This window comes from Dipodomys spectabilis, unplaced genomic scaffold, assembly GCF_019054845.1.
Source record: "Dipodomys spectabilis isolate Male_0828 unplaced genomic scaffold, ASM1905484v1 ptg000723l, whole genome shotgun sequence".
NCBI classification, from domain to species: domain Eukaryota; kingdom Metazoa; phylum Chordata; class Mammalia; order Rodentia; family Heteromyidae; genus Dipodomys; species Dipodomys spectabilis.
Window position 1 is genome coordinate 62,581 of NW_024871400.1, and position 21,598 is coordinate 84,178.

At 48.1% G+C, this 21,598-nt stretch overlaps 1 protein-coding gene across 2 annotated transcripts in view; it reads left to right on the plus strand.

The window, feature by feature from the left end:
• The first annotated feature begins 654 nt into the window (after window positions 1-654).
• Arnt2 (aryl hydrocarbon receptor nuclear translocator 2) overlaps window positions 655-21,598 on the plus strand; it is an 86,707-nt gene continuing 65,763 nt past the window's right edge. For both annotated transcript variants that reach the window (XM_042672544.1, XM_042672545.1), the window contains exons 1-2: window positions 655-707; window positions 20,156-20,270. In XM_042672544.1, the coding sequence (XP_042528478.1) occupies window positions 677-707; window positions 20,156-20,270 (146 nt within the window). In that variant the 5' untranslated portion in view covers window positions 655-676. The remainder of the gene's footprint in view (window positions 708-20,155; window positions 20,271-21,598) is intronic.

Here is a 21,598-nt window from a genome sequence, read left to right on the forward strand (position 1 = left end):
GAGCTGTCCGGAGCCGGCCCGCCCGGGCCTCGGGCGAAAGACGCGGGCCGAGGCGAGGGGGGCGGCCGCCCGGTCCCGGCCGGCGCGCTCCGCCCGCGCCGCCCGCGCCGCCCGCCCGGGACCGCGGCGCGGCCGCCGCATGCTAAGTGGGCAGCCCGGACGCCTTTGTTCCCGGCCTCTCTCCGGACCGGGAGGGCTCCGGGCCGCCCGGCCCCGCGCAGCGTCCCGACAGCGGTGCGGCGCCGGGGCGCTCGCCCGCGCGGAGGGGGTGTGTCCGGGGAGCACCTGCGCAGGCTCCGGGGGCGCCCGCCCGCTTCCCGCCCGCGGCCCGCCCGCGGCCCGCCGGCCTCCGGCGCCCGGTCGGGTCGGAGCGGGGCGGGGTGGGGGGTCCCGCGGCCGCGGCGCCAAGTCTCGCGGTGCTACGGCTCGGACCCGGGAGCGGCGGGCCGGCCCCCGCCGCGCGACAAAGGCCGAGCCGGAGGCGGCCGGGCCGGGGCGGGGCGGGAGGGCGGGGGGCGCCGGGGAGCGGCGGGGAGCGGCGGGGACCGCGGAGGCGCCGCCCGCCCGCGCCCTCCTTTGTGTGCGCGGCCGCGGCCGCCGCGCTGGGCCTGCGCCGGGCGGCGGGACCGCGCGCCGGGCTCCGCCGCGCCCCGGGGCGCCGGTCCGCGCCCGCAAGATGGCAACGCCGGCGGCCGTCAACCCTCCGGGTGAGTAGCGGCCGCGGCCCCGGCCCCGCCGGCGGCCGGCGCTGGTGCAGCGCGGCGCCCGGGGACCGCGGGCGGCGGCGGCAGCGGGCGGCGGCGTCTTCGCCCGGTCTCGCCGGTCCCACCCCGGGTCCGGGCGGCGTGGCGCGGGGCCCCGCGGGGCCCGGCCGGCCCGCAGCCCGGGCCGCATTCGGGACGACCTCCTTTGCCCCTCGCCCCCGCCCCGGCCGGCCCCTCCCCGGGAAGCGCGGGGTCGGGCCGCCGTGCGCATGGTGGGTCCCGCGCGGACGGACGGAGAGGTCCGGAGCCGGGAGCCCACAGGTGGGACCCCGGCTTCGCCCCCCAAGTCCTGGGCGGGACGGAGCGAGTGTGGCGGGCGCTGGCGCTCACCTGTCCGGGCCGCGCCGCCGTCCGGCAGGCCGCACACGCGGGCAGCGGCCCGGGCCGCCTGGCTGCTTAGGGACCGCAGCAGAGGAACCCCGTTCAGCCGCGGAGCTCCGTGCCCGCCGGAGACGGGTGGGCGCGAGTGCTGCGGGCCGAGGCTCGGGCTGGGCGCGCGGACACACGGGGGGCGACCTGGAGACGTTAGGCCGAGGAGCCGGCGTCCCGTCCGTCGGCGGCGGTCAGCGGAGGCGGGGTGTCTGGCAGAGGACCTTCGCGGGTGCAAGTCCGGAGGGCTTGGCTCCAGGCATGGGCGGGGTCGCCGAGGGGCTGGGCCCCGGGGCTTGGGGCCTCGAGCCCGTGAGATGGACTGCCTCTCCACAGTGGTGACAGCAGAGAAGTCCCAGGATCAGGGAGGATTCGCCAGCCACTCTAGACAACCTAGACAAAAGGTTGCATGCCAGGAGGTGGGGAGGCAGGGCTTACACGAGGTCAGGCGGAACGACAGGGCCGCGAACACGAGACCAGGGAGAAGCATGGGCCACAGGAGTCCAGAGTTGGTGTGAGGACAAAGGAGGAGGCCAAGGAGACAAGAGGCAGGTGCCTGTGGTGTGGAGGGCCAATAACAGAAGCAGCTGCCACTTGGTTGAGCAACTTCAACCTGCTTAACTTTCTAGAAATTAACAGAAAACACATAGATTTGAATGTAGTGAAAGTTGGAAAAAACAAAGTTAATGCAAATACTTTAGGGTTACATTGGAAAAAGGAATAAAATTTCAAGTGCTTTGCACGGTCCCTATTCTATTTCACCACTGCTGCAAACTGTTCTGCCCATCCCGTTGGCCGTGGGCTGCAGATGGAGCATCTGCTGGGTGCAGTGGCGCCCAGCACTCCAAGCCCGGTCTGGGGACTTGTCATCCAAGTCAGTGCCTGTTCGGCTTGACACACAGTGATATCTCCATCTTTTCTCTTGACAGAGCTACTGGAGATCTTGGCATGATGAGTACTTACCAGCTGACAGTTCTTTGAAGTGATCACCTTTTCTGTGAAACTGGCTCCTATGGCAGCAGCATGGATAGGGATGTGTTGTTCTTGCCACATGGGAGTCTCCAGCTTCTTGGCAACAAAGTCTCAAGGGATAGCTCCAAGAAGGAGATTTCAGATTTCCTAAACAACAAGGAGAACAGGACACCTGAGCTAGCCGCTCACTCTCATCTGCAGGGGTCACATGACATTTCTCTAACTTCTTCCTCAACCTCCTTTCTAGATACTGTTGCTTTGCACAGAGTAAGAGCTTAGTAAACACAGCTAAATGAACTGAGAGGCACCAGGACTTATTTCTGCTAGTACTTTGAGCTCAGGGTGCAAAGGCCACCTCCCAAACTCCCATTTGTTTTTTCTCTAGCTGATCACTACACACCCACAACTTCATTGCAGGGGCCCTACTCTGCGGCACGGTGGTGGCGCTCCGGGAGTTGGTGATGGTCCGAGGTGAAGCGGGGCCTCACAGCCTCATGTTTCTTACTTGGTGTGAGCCAGGTTTCAAAACTCGCTCATCTGCTCCATCTAGGTCTCCAATGTTGGATTTAGGTTAGAATTCCATCAACTACTTATGGTAGGAGAAGTCCCTAGAGGAAAAAGAGATTGATTCCCAGCTCTTCCCATGGGTCTTGCTGCTGTGCCTCCTATGGTTGAAAATACTTCCTGACTTCTGGGTCATTTCCAGTCCTTACAAGGGTCTCCAGTACTTTCACACTAGTAGATTTTCTCTGTTGTTTCTGTTCAGGGATAATTCTAGACCAGAGAACTCTTTTTTCCTGTCTTGTATGTTAACTCTTCCCCTTCCTGTGTGCTCCCATCTTTGTGATGCATTTACCATGAGTCATTCTCTACAACCAGGCACACGGCAGCAAGCATAATATCTTAAAACCTCCTGAATTGTGAGCTATTTAAACCTCTTCAATAAGCTACCAGTTTCAGATATTTTATAACTACAAAAAGGGGACTAGTACCGGACTTTATAGCATGTCTTCATTTTTTCTCTTAAGAATCTGCATGTAAATTTTCTCTTTCAGCAAACTGATGGTTCACTGTTTTTAGTGCTGAATAAAATTTTAATATTAACCGGGCGCTGGTGGCTCCTGCCAGTAATTGTAGCTACTCAGGAGGCTGAGATCTGAGGTTTGTGGATCAAAGCCAGCCCCAGACAGGACAGGCTATGAGACTCTTATCTCCAATAAACCACTCAGAAAAATCCAGAAGTGGCATTGTGTCTCCAGTGGTAGAGCACTAGCCTTGAGCACAAAAAGGCTCAGGGACAGGACCTAGGCCCTGAGTTCAAGCCCCACAACCAACCAAAAAAAATTGCCATTAGATGTACTTAACAAAGGGCACATCAGTTGTTTCTAAGTTGTGGCGATGATAGCTGTTACTGACCAATATTTACTGAGCAACTACCACGTGTCAGATACTGATATTGTTTCTGGGGTTGTGATGATAGAAAAATTGGTTCAGCCACTGTTATCAGGTAGTAAGCTAGGTAGTCACAAAAGGACCATGTTATTAATAAAGTGTCTCAAGCCTATGAAGAAATGATTCCCGAGACAGAACCAAAGGTACTAATTTACATTAGAATTTGTTAAAGGCCGTTTGAAGTCGGCAGAGACTTGTGTGAGGAGTTGATATTTAAGTCAAACTCTCAAGGATGAAGAGAAATGTAAGGAAGAGCATTCTAAGTACAGGGAGGAGATCCTGTAGAGGCCTGCAAGTGGGACAAGGTAGGCGATCTAGAACCACCAGAAAGGGCAATGTGGCTAGAAGATGTGGCCCCGTGAGAAGGCATGAGCAGCTGGAGATGTGGGCCAGAGCTTAGCTCATAGAATGCCCTGGTCTGGGTTTACGAGTTCCCATTGGCCGCTAAAGGCAGTGAAAAGCCATTTAAGAACAGAGCAAGGAAGAATCATGGTCCAGTATGCACTTGTGACACTTCCTGTGGATAGTGTGGCAACCATTCGGAGGGAGGCTCTGGAGTAGCAAGGTGCCGTAAGGTGCCGTGGGAGAAGTAGATGCATTGTGGGGGGGTGGGGGGGGACACTGCGAAATAACTCTATGGCCCCGGTGATGTCCTGTCCTCCCTTGAAGCTGAGCAAGGCACGTGTTTGTTAGGTAACATCCTGACCTTATAGCCAAGTGTTATAGAGAGAGGTGAAGTAGGGCCCGCAGACTGTCTTGACAGCTGGGTGGCTGGAGGTGATGGACAGGCAAGGTGTAAGTGGTCCAGCAGAATACATTCAAGACTTCAGTATCAGTCACTGTCTGTTGTTACCCTTCATCTTCCTCCTGGGGCGGAACCGCAAGTCCCCAGCCAAACAGCCTACCCTCTTTAGGGACTGGGGCGCCTAGGGCCAGGTAATCCTAGCCTTTCCTGCCTGCATTTTATGCCATTAGACAGGTCATGTCTCAATCTGTTTCCGGATTCAAGAAGTCTTAATAATGGAGAATGATACTTGCTTTTCTGAGTTGGCAATCCCTGATTTCTTTTTTTTTTTTTTTTTTGGGGGGAGGGTCCGATCGTGGGGCCTGAACTCTGGGCCTGGGCGCTGTCCCTTAGCTCTTCAGCTCAAGGCTAGCTCTCTACCACTTGAGCCACAGCGCCACTTCTGGCTTTTTTCTTTCTGCTTATGGGGTGCTGAGGAATCAAACCCAGGGCCTCATGCACGTAAGGCAAGCGCTCTACCACTGAGCCACCTTCCCAGCCCACAATCCCTGATTTCTTTGTACAGCTCTAGAACAGTTTGGGAGCATCTGCAAGTGGGTCTGGGAAACTATCAAGGCTTAGGTGGTCGAAGGAAAGACAGAGAGGCAGCATGGCCTGGGAGCAATCAGGAGAACACATCTGGGGGGAGAGCAGCATAGAGATTTGCCTGAGTTGAAGCCAAGAATTTTGGGAACTCCCAGAATTTGGGAACACCACTTAAGAAGTCAGTGTACTTGTTAAAAGACTGAAGGGAGGTCAGGAAAGGTACGTGCAGTCCCCTGTATAGACATTAGAACATGAGCTTCACTGTAGCCGTCAACATGCCTGAAACTGTGCTCCATTTTTTTTAAAAATTCATACGTATGCAGTGGCATCTCTTTTTCTGTATAAATGGACCTCTGTGTCAGGTTAGCAGGGTATCTGAGAAGCCTGAGCTTCAAGGCTCAGGTGTGTCTAAATGGTGCTTCTCAGCTCTCTGGGAACATTCTTAGTTGTCACATCTCTAGGTCTTGTCCTCCAGGCTTGGGTGGACAGAGGCCAATATGTTGCTCTGTAAATGGGCATCCCCTCCCATGATTTGTATTTGATGCCCCTCTGGTGGAGTCATATGCCGCCTGAGCTGAGGTTGGTGAACTCTGATTTAGGGAACAGAGGATTTTACAGTACTGGGGGCAATGACAACTGCAAAAGACACCAAGGGGTTCTGCTATGGATTCTTTCACATCGTGTGGTCCATAATAAAACATCAAAGTTAAAAAAAAAAATAAAACAGCAGTAGGCTTTGTATTGCTGTGCACCCAGGCTGGCTTTAAACTGGTTCTTCCTGTCTCAGTGTCCCAGTGCTGACATTCTAGGGGTGTGTGTGTGTGTGTGTGTGTGTGTGTGTGTGTGTGTGTGTGTGTGTGTGTGTGTGTGTGTGTGTGTGTGTGTGTGTGTGTGTGTGTGTGTGTGTGTGTGTGTGTGTGACATTCTAGGGGTGTGTGTGTGTGTGTGTGTGTGTGTGTGTGTGTGTGTGTGTGTGTGTGTGTGTGTGACATCCAGCCTAAGATAGTGCTTTTGAGATAGTTAGATACTTATGGTGGAAGTTATTTTAAGTGTGAAATAACAATTGCAAGAAGTTTTCCTTATTTTTAGAATAACATTGATGCTTCTATAACATCAGCAGTTTGAAATGAGGCATAGTCTGGAAATTGGTTGCTATTATTTCATATGCTTGATGGATTCCAAGTTCCCCAAAGACTAAAATGACTGAATGTGATCAAGGATCACAGCTGTGTCTGTTTTCGCTTTTTTTTGTTGTTGTTGTTTAATCATTTCACACCGGAAAAAAAAAATGTCCAATTTAGCTTAGCCAACTTCCTTGACATAGCGTCTATTTGTCTGTTTGTCTATTTGTCTGGCTGGATGCTTGGTGCTAGGGTTTGGGGTGACACGATTAGGAAACAGGTTTGGTGATCTGGGATTGTGAAGCTTTAGGACAGTGCTATGCCAATTTATTCAAAAGACCAACCACTGGTTAGTAACCAGAGGGTTTGTGAACTCCAGTTCTTCCCTGTGGGCAAAGAAAGAGTGCTGAAGGGATAGTTTGGGGTGTGTACCTTTTCCTGATCAGCATCACAAAAGGCAGATCTGCTCCAGCTGCCTGCTGGGTCTGAGGGGGCCTCCTGAGTCTGCAAAGCTTGCTCTCCCTCCGTGACTCCTCCCACCAGATCCCCGTGGCTGTAAACGGCTCTGCTCCCCATTCACTGGACTAGGCCAGACATTAATTATTTTAATTGCCTATCCACCTAATTAAACAAATATTAATTGAATGCCAACTGTGTGCTCACAGTGGTGTGCAAACCCAGGCATTTTTTTCTTTCATAGAGCTTTACTGTGTGGTTATAGGGTCTGCCATTTATTAAGTAGTCACACACACCAGATACTGTCACTCAGGAATGGATGGGAGAGGATTGCCACAGTTTCACAGCCCATGCAAAATCATTGAGACCCACTCATGAAACGCACTTCAGAATGAGAGTCTCGCAAAGAGGAGAGTCTCACGAGGTAAACATTTTAGCAAGGATTTATTTTAGTATTGTGAGAAACATTCACCCATCCAAAGCTTACAGAGTGGACTAGAAACAAGAAACACAGAAGAAATGAGACTTTTATGGTTTTTGATGATTGCAAGGTTGCAAGATTGTCTGGTAGCAGGCACTCCCACAAACCGTTGCCAGGAGCAACATACTCCCTAAGGTACAGATCACTTCCTCCCTCCCTTCCTTGTTAATTTGAGCACTATGTATTGTACAATCTTACTTAGCGTCAGTCACCTAGCTTACATTAATTTAGTATATGTACCTTTGGAGATTGATTGATGGTCCTGTCTCCACCCCCACCCCTGTCTCCACCCCTGGTCGGAAGACTCTGTATGTGCTTTCTGGCACATACTCATTTTACTGTTGTCTACTTTACCCCTACTGTTTCTTAAACACAGACAGACACACACCTCCACCCCCTTCTACTGTCCTATTTGCCTATTACATTAGGGAACTTCCAAGTGCAGGGACTGTACGATTGTCACGTCAGTAACCTGCTACTGTGTGAGCAACTTTCAATCAGGGTCACCTGTCTTATCTTGAAAATGGACAAAGGCTGACTTTACTTTTTACATTATAACATAGTTAAAGTAAGGAAAAAATAAAGTGATTGTTCCTTATAGCAAAAAGGTTATTTTCTGGCCCTAAGTTTAACTGAGGGTTATAAGACACATGAAGTTATGGTGCCTCCTTCTGTTGTGCAGTGTTTCTCTCTTTTCTTCCATGACATGCAGTTAGTTACCAGGAAGAATGACATTCAGTTTGACTTTGCCTGATGTGACCTCACCATTGTAATTGGCTGTGCTTTTCTATGAATTTAGCTTTTCCATTATTACCTTTAAATAGTTGCACAGTTAACCTGCCAGTTTACAAATACTATGCATCTTGATCATAGTTTTTCAGCATCTCCCCGAGTTCCACCCATCTCGATTTTCCTAGTTCCATTTTGACATGCATATTTCATGTATTATATTTCACATATATACTATGACTGCATTCACCCACCCTTCACTTCTATAATTGGCTGCCCCCTTCCTGAATTCAATTGTTTTAAGCCAAAATACCTTGAAACTGCACCACAAGCTTCCTTTTGAACTATTTAAAAGCGAGCCTCTCGGTTGGTGACCAGGTATGTGTAGACCAGGTAAGGAAAGATGCTTAGTGGTTTTGAATCTACCTCCATTTACCCAGCTAACCTCTTCTTAGGGTTCTCTATGCTGTATATTAGCAGTGTCACACACTTCTTATGAGTATAGATCCCAGTTGTTGTTGTTTTAAGACTGTAGGGTTTATATTTTTCCAAATTAAATACCAACTTCACTTGATAAATAATTATAAGCTAACTATACAAAGATTATCATTTCTCTAATAAAGTCAGTAGGGAGCTGAAGTAATTACTAACTTCCCTGACATATAAATTGAAAAGCTTTTCAGGTAAGTTGCTCATGTGGAATGCCTGAAACACACAGAAATTAACAATTGGATCTTCATTCAAACTATAATTAACTGTGTGATTTGTCTTCTGGGTTGCTAGTGCATATCCAAGTTTGGAGATGTATTTATTTTTACAAAGTTAATTTTCTACTTTCTTTAAACTTCTCTTCAAAATGAACTCACATTTTTGTGTGATCCCTAAAAATATATATATTAAAATTGATAGAATTATATTAATTAAAAATTACAAAACATTTTAGATTAATTTTATCATGGAATACAAAGCAGGCCATTTTTAACTTATAATCCACTCCTTCTGAAACAATGCACTGAATGACATTGTGTAGTTGAAATGAATCATCTGATGATAGCTGAGTACAAATTCTATTACTTCATTTTCTCCATCAAATTAAATCTACCTCATCTCTTGCTGTTTGAATGAACAAAGTCATCATTTCTTTGGGGTCAAACAGAAAAGAGCCAGCTAGCTGGCTGTTATTTAATCTAAGTAGACTGTCAAGAAATTATAGCTTTGAAAAATACAATTAGTAAATGTTAGGTTTTTAAAGAAGCTGCCGAGTAAGAACAACACCATGCACGTGGTATTCAGGTAAGGGGTAGGTTTATTCATCTCTCTGGCTGGCACCAGGCCAGGTTGGTACTCCATGAGGCTAGGAAAGAGAGCGTCTGACTACGGGCCGTGCCTTATATAGGGTAGGGGTGGGGGAGGTGTGGCCAGGCAAAGGAAGGTGGGACTAGATGGGCGAAAGGTGTGGCCAGATTGAATGGATGCAGACAGGGCCTCTTCCAGGTGTGCCAGTTGCCTAGGTAACGCAGGCACGGGGCGGAGTCGCGGCTGCGAGGAGGGCGGGGTCTGCTCGCCACCCCGGAGCGGACCTTACAGTAAACACTGATATATAGAAAATCAGTGACTTAGAGAGTGAGGTAAAGAAGTTACAGAGAATTCAGCAGAGAGAGAGTGTTAGGAAATATGAAAGATTGACTAAGAGACAAAGAGATGAGGTCTACTTCTGACAGAGGTTCAGTGACAGTGAAGAGCTGAGGTCTGCAATATTTAAGGAAAAGAAGCTCATAATTTTCTGAACACAGTAAACACCATCGAGCCCTAGATTCAGAAGCTATTACAAATGCTAAGCTAGATAAATAAAAACGACATCCAAACCTAAATGAAAAGATGAAAAATAGAAAAGAGCTGAGGAAAAAATTTTTGAAAGCAATACCTAACAGCAAACAGATCACATACGTGAGAATAGCATTTATGATAATCTTGTTGACATCTTCACAAGGATAAACAAGAAGAAAGTAGAATAATGTTTTCAATGCATTAGTGAAGAGTTAATGTAAATCTTGAATTCTGTAATTAGGTCACTTATCTCTTAGGATTGAGAAGAGGATTTTGTTGTTGTTCCAACATTGGGGTGTGAACTCAGGGCCTTGGCACTGTCCCTTAGCTTCTTCTGCGCAAGTCTTTTGCTCTACCACTCGGGAGCTCTACAGTTCTACTTCTGGATCTTTGATGGTTAATCAGAGGTAAGAGTGTTGAGGACTTTGCTGTGATCCTCAGATCTCAGCTTCCTGAATAGCTAGGATTACAGGCGTGAACACCTGCATTTCTGGCTGGAAATTTTTTTAAATAAAAACATTTGCAGGCAATAAATATAGGGAATTAAAGTCCTCATTAAAAGAATTTGTAAAAGACAATAAGTGATCCCAAGGGGAGGTTCTCTGATGTCAAGAAAACAATGAATCCAAGAATAAATACAAATGTGTTTGGGCTATAAATAATAATAACACATACTCTGTTGGTGGCCAGAGAGAAAGCTGTGTAGTACTGTGTATTACACTTCTGACTGGTGTGCATAATAATATTTCTAGAGTAATAATGCATACACAGCATATAACCCCAAATGATGACGTGAGCCCTGCACACACACATATGTACATACACACATATATACACATTCAGTTACACACTAACCATCTAGGGAACAAAGATGGGATAGGCAGTTTGGGGAATTGTGACCAATATACTACATCTGTCATACCTCCTGTTTTTCTGTGCCTGAGTCAGAATAGTTTTCACAGTTTTTAATACCAAAAATATTTCAGGACAGGTGAGGTTTTCTTGACACTCAAATTTTGGTGATTAGAGACTGAAGCAGCCACACCCACTCATTTGTGTGGTGTCTGATGGCGCTGCATGGCTGCAGAGTTGGGTACTCCTTCCAGAGACCTCATAGGGTGGCAAACGACCTAACAATGTGCTCATCTGTCTCAGGGAGTCCCCGCTGAGGTGACCCTCGTGCTTGGGCTGAAGTCTCTGAGATGTCAGAGGTGTCCCGCAGCCTTCTCGGTGGCCACAAGATGTGTCCTGTCAGTCAGCACCCGCCCCGGCTCCCTGTCAGTCAGCACCCGCCCCGGCTCCCTGTCAGTCAGCACCCGCCCCGGCTCCCTGTCAGTCAGCACCCGCCCCGGCTCCCTGTCAGCACCCGCCCCGGCTCCCTGTCAGTCAGCACCCGCCCCGGCTCCCTGTCAGTCAGCACCCGCCCCGGCTCCCTGTCAGTCAGCACCCGCCCCGGCTCCCTGTCAGTCAGCACCCGCCCCGGCTCCCTGTCAGCACCCGCCCCGGCTCCCTGTCAGCACCCGCCCCAGCTTCCTGTCAGTCAGCACCCGCCCCGGCTCCCTGTCACCCTAGGCGACTGTGCCCTTTCCTCGAGAACACCGGATGCCTCCCCAGCAGGAACTGGGCCGTGGAGAATGGGTCCCTTCTGGTGTCTAGAGGCATGATACACCTCAACCACTTTGACAGGAAAAGCAATTTTAATACCTTGCAAGTAAACAGCTTTACGAGTTTGCTTATTTCATATGGGTAGAGTAATTCACTATTTAAAATTTAACACAAAACGTTTTTTGAATGATGGATGAATGTATTCATCAAGGAATATGCTCAACAAGGAAACCATTTTATTGTATAAAACGTCTTAGGGAGAATTTTATCTCTGGGAGGATATGTGTAAACTGGGAGAGCGTTCACACTATTTTTCTCTTTTTATAGAAAAAGCATTTTATAGAAATAACTCTGCTTTAGGAACAATATGCTATTTGTCCTGGTTGCCTAAGATTACCTGAAAAGAATTATTCTTTCTGCGGTTAACAGGATAATACCAAGTATTCCATGCAAAGCGAAATTTATTAACATTAATCTTTATGTAGACTCAAACAACAGTATGTGGCTACATTTAAAACTTGGAGCCAAAAGCCAGGTGCAGAAGGACAGAAGCAAAGAGGAGAGACCTTGGGAAGGAAGTTTGTATGAATGTCCAAGTGTCTTTTCTTAGAGGGGGTGGGGCAAGTTGTAGGGATCCAAAATGTCCAAGAAGACAAAGAGATGCAAACACAAAGCAAAGTATGGAGGAAAGCCTCAAGGGAGGCTGCAGGCGAAGGAAGAGGGGCAGTGACTGACAGGGAAAGTGGAGAGCAGTAGAGGAAAGAGAAGAGGGCTAGGGGAGGGGTGCTTGGCCTCGGGGTAATGGCCTTAAACAAGGGAAGGTCCATCTTAAAAGATGCATAGCCTAAGCAGAGGCAAATGGAAATGTTTATTGTTGTGAAGGCCAGTATAAGAAATAATTCCAGCTTGGTGCAGTTGGCTCAGTTCTGTAATCCTGGCTACTGAGGAGGCTGAGATCTGAGATCTGTGGTCTGAAGCAAGGCCAGGGCAGGAAAGTCCATGAAGCTCTTATCTCCAGTTAGCCAGGGGAAAAGGTGGAAATGGAGCTGTGCCTCAACTGGTAGAATGAGAGCCTTGAGCAGAAACGCTCAAGGACAGTACCCAGGCCCTGAGTCCAAGCTCCAGGACTGTTAAAACAGAAACAATTCCACAAGATATGAATTAGGATATGCTACAACCATCTTTTATTCTGATCTTTATTATTTACTGTCCTACATCCATTTTTGTTTAGCAGAAGAGATGTGTCTTTGTAGTGTTGATGTTAGACTGTAAACATAGATTTGATGGAGACTTGCATAATATGATCATTGGTCACACACAAATTCAGAAGTTATTTCAGAAGAGGTTTTGTTTGTTGTCTTTTTAAAGCCCAGTCATTCATTCAGAATATGTTAGTTAGCTTTCCCTCACTATGACAAAATACCTAAAAAAACAACTTACAGAAAGAAAAGTTTTATTTTGGCTCCCAGTTCCAGAGGTGTTGGTTCATGGTCACTTGGGCATGTAGCTTTGGTCCTGTGGTACAGCAGCAATCACTACTGAGGCCAGATCCAGCCTACCTGTGGGACAAGGTGTTTGCAGAGGCTGGCGCGGCTGTTAAAGCCTAGCGAGGCCTTAGACTCACAGGCCCCAAACTCCTATTCTCATGTTTTGTTTGCTTGCTTTTTCTGTATTTAGGGCTACAAAATCCCATCCCAAAGGGGCTGTTGGAGAATTTTGAGCCTAGCCCTCCATCTAGAGGAGGATAGGACTTTTCCTTGCTTTCACATCAAGAAAAATACTTCATATTATCTCATAGAAGCATATGAATAGCAATCTAGACATTTAAAAAGAATGTTTATTACAGTTGTACAAAAACCTTAGTATCTGGTTTTTCAGAACCTAAGCAGTTAATGCTTGAAATTTTACTGCAAATAAATTGATCAGTATGCAAGACAGTTGTCACGGCTGAATCATGGTCCACAGTTAAGGTAAACAGATCTGTGATGACATTTTCTGAGCAGAATACAAATGCAGCAACATCCTCCCAGAGGTTCCTGCCATTTCTTCTGCGAGGATAACATTTTCTTCTAGGAAGGTGTTGGCCACAAGAAAGAAGCATCTTTGTTTAATCCTTAAAGGTAGGTTGCGATATTTGATGTGCTCTCTGTGGTGAGATTGTTCTAAGAGATAGAAATTGGGGAGAGCATTTGTCTTCGGCTAGCTGCCTCTCCTCCTCCTCTCCCGTGCATAGAAAGAGCCTTTTGGATTTTGATGTATTTGGATGCTCATTAAAATATTCTGTGTGCTGATATTGTAGAAGTTGGCTTGTAATTAGTTTTTTCAAATGCAAATATAGAGTACCTTTCTTATTTGGATTCACAGGAAAGAGTGGGGAAAACAAAATGTCTGTTTTCATTTTCTCTTTCTTTCATCGTAATGCTCTCAAGCTTCACATTTTTTTCCAGGTTTTTCCTGCCCATGCTATATTATAGGAACTCAACAAAATATGTCTAAATTTGAAATGTGAAGCAGTCTGTAGCTAGATGCTGTATCATAAGCCAGATCTATTTTCTGTATTACAGTGAAGCTTGCAAAATCCTTAGCTTATACTGATTGTAAAATGACCTCAGAATCTCACCACAACTCTACCTAAGCGCGAGCAGTCATTGTCCCTTGTTTGAGGTGGGAAGTACAGCTTCCCAGGTGGGGAGACATTTGTGTTTGACATCAGACTGCTGTGAATACAGGTGGGAAGTACAGCTTCCCAGGTATGGGGGGTGTTTGACCACTGTGAATACAGGTATTTCTGTTTTTGTACTTGGCACTGGTTGTTCGGAGGATCCTGAGCCGAGATTGTTATAAGATGAATGTGTTTGTGGCGGGGGAATGACTACATTTTTAGGGATCTGTGATCATGTAAAAGGCCAGAAATCTCCTTGATGGGAAGTGGAAATAAGTCTTACCCCTCAACGGGGCTTAGGGGGCACTCAGAGCAAAGCATTTAGGAAAAGGCGTCTTTTACATTGTGCTCTAGTCCTCCAGCATTTCTGCCACCTACTGTCAGGGCGAGCCCAGGCATGCCCCCCCCCCCCACCCGGAAGCTGTCCCCCTTGATTCCCACAACAGCGTCCAGCCTTCTTCATCTTAGGCAGCGCTCAGTGTAAGATTAACTAGCCACACATCTGTAGGACACTCCTCTCACACTGAGGTTTTTCTTCTTGGGCTATTGTTCAGCTTCTGGTACAGCCTCTGGTTCAAAATAAGAGCTTGGCAAATACTACTTGTAAACCAAATGGAGCCCATTTTCTTCTAGCAACCTCAGCACCAGGGAGAAACATTCTGCCAGCCCACTTCTTAGTTGGAGAGACAGCGAGCGAGCTGGGAGCCAGGACCAAGGCTGCCTGCGTTAGCGGCCTGCTGAGGGTGTGTCTGTGGGTGCTACCAGCCAGCCCCAGAGCGCCTGATGCCTAGCATGGTGTTCAGTAGATATAAATATACAATCAAACCAGCCACATTTCAGTTCTTTCTCTCGAATTTTGCCCTGGGTAGTGTGGGAGGATCAGGTGACACTTTTTATTTTTTGGAATTTTCCCTTTTGGGGCCTTGAGCTAGCACATCACTTTGAGGCAGTGACATCATCTTTCTCTTTGTGGCTCCACTACTTTGGCCCTGCCATCTTTCACCTGGAGGTATGACCTTCATTGATTCCCCCGGGAGAAGTTCACGTACCATGGGAGTGAATCTTAAGGAACCAGACCCTGAACTGGGGTTGGGTGGGGGCTAGTTGGAAACATTGCTCCTCAAGGAGTGACACTTGAATTGCTTCTCTGTGTTTGTCAGGAAATGGACAGGGCAGTGTGGCTGGTGCAGGCGAGGGGAGCAGCAGCTGGCCACTCAGGAGTTTGTTGGTCACGTGACAGATGTGTGTATGAAGCTCAAAGAGAATATACTGGAAGAGGATAGAAAGATTCGCTTTGTCCAGTCCAGATTCCAAATGGAATGAATGAGAGGGCCAAAGGTGGAGCAGGCAGCCCAGTTCAGTGGCCAGGCAGTCCAAGGGTGAGGAGACTGTGAGTGACAGCAGGACTTGATGGCTGGATCTGGGATTCATTTGCAAAGAAACCATGTTGAGATCACAGACTTGGGTGAGGTCACAGGACTAACTCCAGAGAGGAGGCTGCCCAGGGCCTCTGCAGTCTGGAAGAGGAGCGTCAGCTGGCGGGAGAACCCTCGAAGGATGGCCATCAGATAGCAGCAAGGGCACGGCACCTAGAAGAGCAGTGCATGCGCTGAGCTTCGGGGTGGGAAAGCCCCAGCCCCAGAGAAGCTGAATGGGAGACTCGTGTCCCACAGAGAAGGAAGAGTAGGGAAATCTGTCTCGCAGATGGATGTGGTAGGGAGAGCCACATCTGCAGAGAAGGTGGGACAGGGGGTTACATACATCCCAAGGAAAGGCCGCAGGAGCCTTGTCACACACAGGTGCAGGCGCCACAGCCCACAGGTGGAGCCGGAGAGTGATTATTTACCATTACCAAATACGGCCTTCGCAATAGTGGCAGCTGTACTTGGAGGACCAAGGCTGGCAAGTACTGGAATGAGTGAGGACCAAGTCTGACCAGAGAAGCCAAGGGAGGAGGGGGAGGGGGAGGCCTGACACACAGGCAGCTCCCTGGGGTGGTGCTGGTTCAGTTTCAGCGTACGTCTGCTTTGAAGGTGGACTTGCTTGGACGTGGCGGTGTCACTCTGGTGTACTCCTGTTTCTGTAGACAACCCTCCTCACTGAATGTGGCAAACATTCAGGCCCAGGAAAACCCTTGGAAGGCTCCTGTCCCTTGCCCATCCCAACCAAGCCCTTGCCAGACTCACTGTGACTAGCTCTTTGGGAGCTGGAGTCAAGAGGTGATGGAGACCTTGTCTAGAAATTTGGGTTCTCTACCTGGCCCACTTTCACCTCCTGACGTATGTTTGGATAGTGCGGTCCCAGGACTGTGTCAGGACAGTGTGCTCTTCCCTGCCCAGGTGAAGCCTTCAATAGCACACAGGAATGTGTGTGTATGTTGTGAGTGTGATATGTTGCTGTATATTGTGCATTTGTAGTGTCTCTGTAGTACAAGTGTGGTGTGTAGTACATGTGCTGCTGCATGGTGTACATTGTTTGTGATCTCTGTGATGTGTATTTGTGGTGTGTGTGTATGCGTTGCTGTGTGGTGTGAATCTGCATTGTGCAGGCTGAGGGGAGGTCAGTGCAGATAGAAGCTGTTGGCTCAATGCATCTCTGTCAGGGTGACTTAGGGCTTGGTCTGCTAAGCCCTCCCTGGGTGTGGGTGGCTTGCCCAACCTTTATTCCAAGACGGGTAGTGGGAGATGGGTGTGGCTGAAACCCTCATTCTGGCTGGTACTGTTTTATGTCTTGGTGACCGTACCCCCTGTGAATACCATAGGAGGAACCAGGAAGATGTTCACCACTTTCATCTTTCCTGCATCCTGTGAGTTAAGACCAGAAAGACAAAAACCACAGAACTGACTGACTTCTTTGCTGTGAACCCCAGGCAGCATTGTAAATATGTATGGGCTGGAAAGGTGGCTCAGTGGTAGAGCGCTTGCCTTGCATGCATGAGGCCCTGGGTTCGATTCCTCAGCAACATATATGCAGAAAAAGCTGGAAGTGGCACTGTGGCTCAAGTGGTAGAGTGCTAGCCTTGAGCTAAAGAGCTGAGGGACAGCGCCCAGGCCCAGAGTTCAGGCCCCACAACCCACAAAAAAAAAATTGTATTGGTTATTGCTCAAGGGTTATAAATAACACCCCCCCCCCATACACACACACCTTGGCTGCTTTGAAAGACATTTTCCCCCTGGGGAAAGTTGAAGGGAGAAAGTAAACTGCTTTTGCCAAATGTTCCAAATACACAACTTCCATCTTCATGGTAGTTACATGATGCAGGTTTTGTTATCTTTTGTGAATGAGGCCTCTGAAGCCTAGTGAAGCAAATATTGTTGACCACAAGTACTTAAGACTCCACAGCCAAATTGGAGGACCCAAAGAAGGGGCAGTTCCTGTGTGCCACACAGCTGCTGTCTCCAGCCGGGGGTCTCGGATCTCACTGTGAAGGCATCTCTTGTGGAGCTCACCAAGTACCCAGACTCTGCCTGAGGGGTGAGGACCTTTTAGTGGGCAGCTAGACACAGGAGAGCCTGCTTATTATTCACTAGCTATGTGGCCTGGTACTAAGCTCTGTTGTCTATAATGGGAGCTGACTTTAGATGTACTTTGTGGACGGGTGGACACAAAACACCCTGGAAGAGAGTTCCAGAAACATAGTTACCATTCAACATAGGTCCTGGTTTAGACAATTCTATCACCATCATCAAGCCTTTCCATTCCATTGTCTGACGCTGACATTGAAAAGGGTTCCCCCTGCCTGCATCTTATTCATTCGTTACTTCTACTTCTTCAGCTGCTCGTGACTTTCTATGTCTTTCATATGAGACAGCTTAAAAATATTTGTTTTTGATTTATAATCATTTAATTGACACATCATTCAATTGACATTAAAATAACACCTGGTCATTGAGGAAAGACAGGTAAAAGGCTAAAAAATTAAAGAAGAAGTTTTAGGAAAAACAAATACAACATTTCTGGAAGTCCTGTGACAGAAATGGCCAAATTGAACACATTAATGTACTTCTACCTACCTGTATGTATTTTTTCCTGTGGCAAGCATGTACACACACACACACACACACACACACACACAGATTTCCTCAGACCCTCTTGTGAAGCCCAGACTTTTTAATGTCTCCTGATTCATGCTGCTAAGTTGTCCTCCATGTCAACTCCAGCTGTGGGGTGAGATAATACCCCTTGGTCACCCTGTAGAACTCTGAAGGTAATGGTCAGGGTTTCTGTTCTTTGTTTCAAAGTGCAATTAAAAACCTTGGAGTATATTAGCAACAGAATGAGCCCCTTCATGTCTCATATGTGCTCTCTCCCTCTTATGTGCCAGGACCTGCCTTTCTTTTATACCAGGAGACTTTCTTTTATTCCCCTCTTGTTTGCTCTAGCAACAATTCTGCCCTTCACTTGTGGGACTTAAGCTTTATCATCTATTTCAAAATACAAATATATGTTTCTTATTATAAATAGGCAGATGATAAGGTTGTTGATTCATTGCTATTTATAATGACTAGCTGTCACAAATTCAGAACAGTAATTGCTGAACAGGATAGAAATAGTCTCAGAAAGGGAATATTTTTTCTTTTTCTTTTCTTTTTTTTTGGGGGGGGTCCGGTCCTGGGGCCTGAACACTGGGCACGGGGCCTGAACACTGGGCACTGGGCCTGGGCGCTGTCCCTCAGCTCTTCAGCTCAAGGCTAGCACTCTACTACTTGAGCCACAGCACCACTTCTGGCTTTTTTCTTTCTGCTTATGGGGTGCTGAGGAATTGAACCCAGGGCCTCATGCATGCAAGGCAAGCGCTCTACCACTGAGCCACCTTCCCAGCCACGAATATTTTTTCTTTGAGAACTTTTCAGTGTGTACTGGTTAAGAAATGAAATGTAAAATTCTTCTTCAACAGTACTTTTGGGAGGAATAATTCTGGTTGAACTTTGCATGTGTGTCCCTGGATGTAGCTGTGGAACAGATATCATGTTGTCCTAGTTTCTGCAGGAAGGAAACAACTGTCGCCCATACCAGCATGTGCTGCCAGCATTGTTCAGCAGCACTACTCCCATTGGTATCTTGAATCATCTTATTGTGATAAATTTTTATAGACTTTGACTCCCAATAAGAACTGAGCTAAGGAAAACAAACATTGTGGAAGCTATCCCCAAGAACAACAAACAAAATCAGAGACGCTCTTTGAGGTAGGCATCTTGCCATGAATGGTTTGAGAGTTCAGGAATGCTCCAGAAACTGGCTTTGAGATCAGAGGTGCTTAATATGGTCTTAAAGAGCTTCCAGGGGCTGGGAAGGTGGTTCAGTGGTAGAGCACTTGCCTCGCATGCCTGAGGCCCTGGGTTCTATTCCTCAGCACCACATAAGCAGAAAAAAAAAGCCGCAAGTGGCACTGTGGCTCAAGTGGTAGAGTGCTCGCCTTGAGCTGAAGAGCTGAGGGACAGCGCCCAGGCCCAGAGTTCAGGCTCCACAACCAACCAAAAAAAAAGAGCTTCCAGAGGTGTCTGGCTTATAAGCAATAATAATAAACAATATAGGAGGCAGTGGCTCTTGCTCCTAATACTAGCTGTTCAGGAGGCTGATATCTTTAGCAGACAAATGCTAGAGATTCTTAGCTTGCATTAACCAGCAAAAAGCAGGAACTACACATATAGCTCAAGTGGTAAAACACCATCTGTAAGCAGAAAAGCAAAGGGAGAAGCCTTGAGTTAAAGCCCTAATACTGATGTGTGAACCATGATATGAACCATGGTACATGGCTCTGTCTGCCTTTCTTGTTTAATATCGGAGAGGCCTGGTTCGGGACTGCTGGGTACCCAGCCTGGTGTAGTCACAGGTTCACATACACCCTGACTAGTCCGGTGCTTTCAAGGCCCCCAGTTCTGCTCTCCTCATTGTGCGTGAAGGAGCCACACAGAGTTCTGCCTTTCAGAGGTCTACACTAAGGTAGGAACCAGCCTTTCTGCCTGAATATGAAAACCGAGGCAAGGGCGGAACAGCTGTAGGCACTACCACAAGGTGCTGACGCGTAGGTACCGGTGGCTGACCCTCAGGTGCCGCTGACCCTCCCAGGTTCTCAGACAGCCAAATTCTTGGACCTCCCACCTGCCTGCAGGTGACCAGGAGCCGGTTACAGAAGCTGTGAAACTACAGTGATTCTTTTTAACACTGGTTTGAGCACTGAGTTTGGGAGTACTGTCCCGAGGCCTCATTTTCCAGAGAAGGGGTCCAGGGTAGGATGATAAACTCACCAGACAATGTGTGTAGCGATCGGCCAGGCAGACCCTTGGGCACCCCACCTTGGCCAGGACACTGGGGCCACACAACAGCTGCCTTTGTTATTGGATTTTTCTGGCATTGACAAAACCATGTGTCTTTGCTGCATTCCAGAAATGGCCTCAGACATACCTGGATCGGTGACCTTGCCTGTTGCCTCCATGGCGGCCACTGGACAGGTGAGGATGGCAGGGGCCATGCCTGCTCGCGGAGGAAAGCGGCGTTCCGGGTAAGCATCCTCAGGGTCTCCAGGAACCGGAGTCCAGAAAATGTTGAGCAATGCTCTTGACCTATAAGAAAGTATTGTGTTCCCCCACCTCCCAGAGTAAAAGCTCAAAAGTTTGCATCCTGTTTAGATTTTGCAAGATTCCTAAATATGAGCATGTGTTGCTTCGCTCTGCCATCTAGCTGGGAATCCCGGTGGGAGTGTGCAGGCAGACCAGCTCTCGGGGGGAAGAGGTCATTCATAACCTGCCTGAGTGTTTGGCAGCTGAGCTCCAGCCACGTGATTGCAAAGGATCTACCCTGGGGCCCTCTCCCTTTCCTCTTTCCTAGATAGAAATGCAAGCTGCATTGCACTTATAAATGAACATGTTAAGCCTGGGTGCTGGTGGCTCACGCCTGTATTCCTTGCTACTCAATAAACCACCAGGAAACCCGGAGTGGAGCTGTTGCTCAAATGATAGAGAACCAACCTTGAGTAAAAAAGACAGTGCCAATGGCCCTAAGTTCAAGCCACAGGATAGTCATGCGCACACACCCACACACAGATAACATGCTGAATTGAAACCACTTTGTACTGCTACTTAAAGATAATCAAAAAATATCCTGGCTAGGCAGGTTGAAATGAAAACATTAAAAAAAAGTTCAAGCTGGGTGCCGGTGGCTCATGCCTGTAATCTTAGCTACTCAGAAGGCTGAGATCTGAGGATCGAGGTTCAAAGCCAGCCAGGGCAGGAAAGACCATGAGACTCCTATCTCCAATAAAACCACTATAAAACCGGAAGTGGCACTGTGGCTCAGGAGGTAGAGTGCTCGCCTTGAGCTGAAGAGTGCAGGAACAGCGCCCAGGCCCACAGTTCAAGCCCCACGACTGACCAAAAATAAAAAAATAAATTCAAGTGTAGGCCTAGGACCTTAAAGCCAGCCAGCTTACATTAGATGCTGCTCAGTTAATAAAATTGATAACAATAATGAGTGCTACTGATTGTAATGGTTTTGATAAGGCCACTGTCACTGTTGAAACAAAAACTGCATATATTCATTGTTAATTTTTGCCTCTATATACAGAATGTAAACCCAAACCAAACAAGAAAAGTCCTGGGCTGGGAAGGTGGCTCAGTGGTAGAGCGCTTGCCTTGCATGCTCAAGGCCCTGGGTTCGATTCCTCAGCACCACATAAGAAAAAAGCCGAAAGTGGCGCTGTGGCTCAAGTGGTAGAGCGCTAGCCTTGAGCTGAAGAGCTGAGGGGCAGCGCCCAGGCCCAGAGTTCAGGCCCCACGACCGGAACCCCCCCCCCAAAAAAAGAAAAGAAAAGTCCTATAGGAAAAAAACATA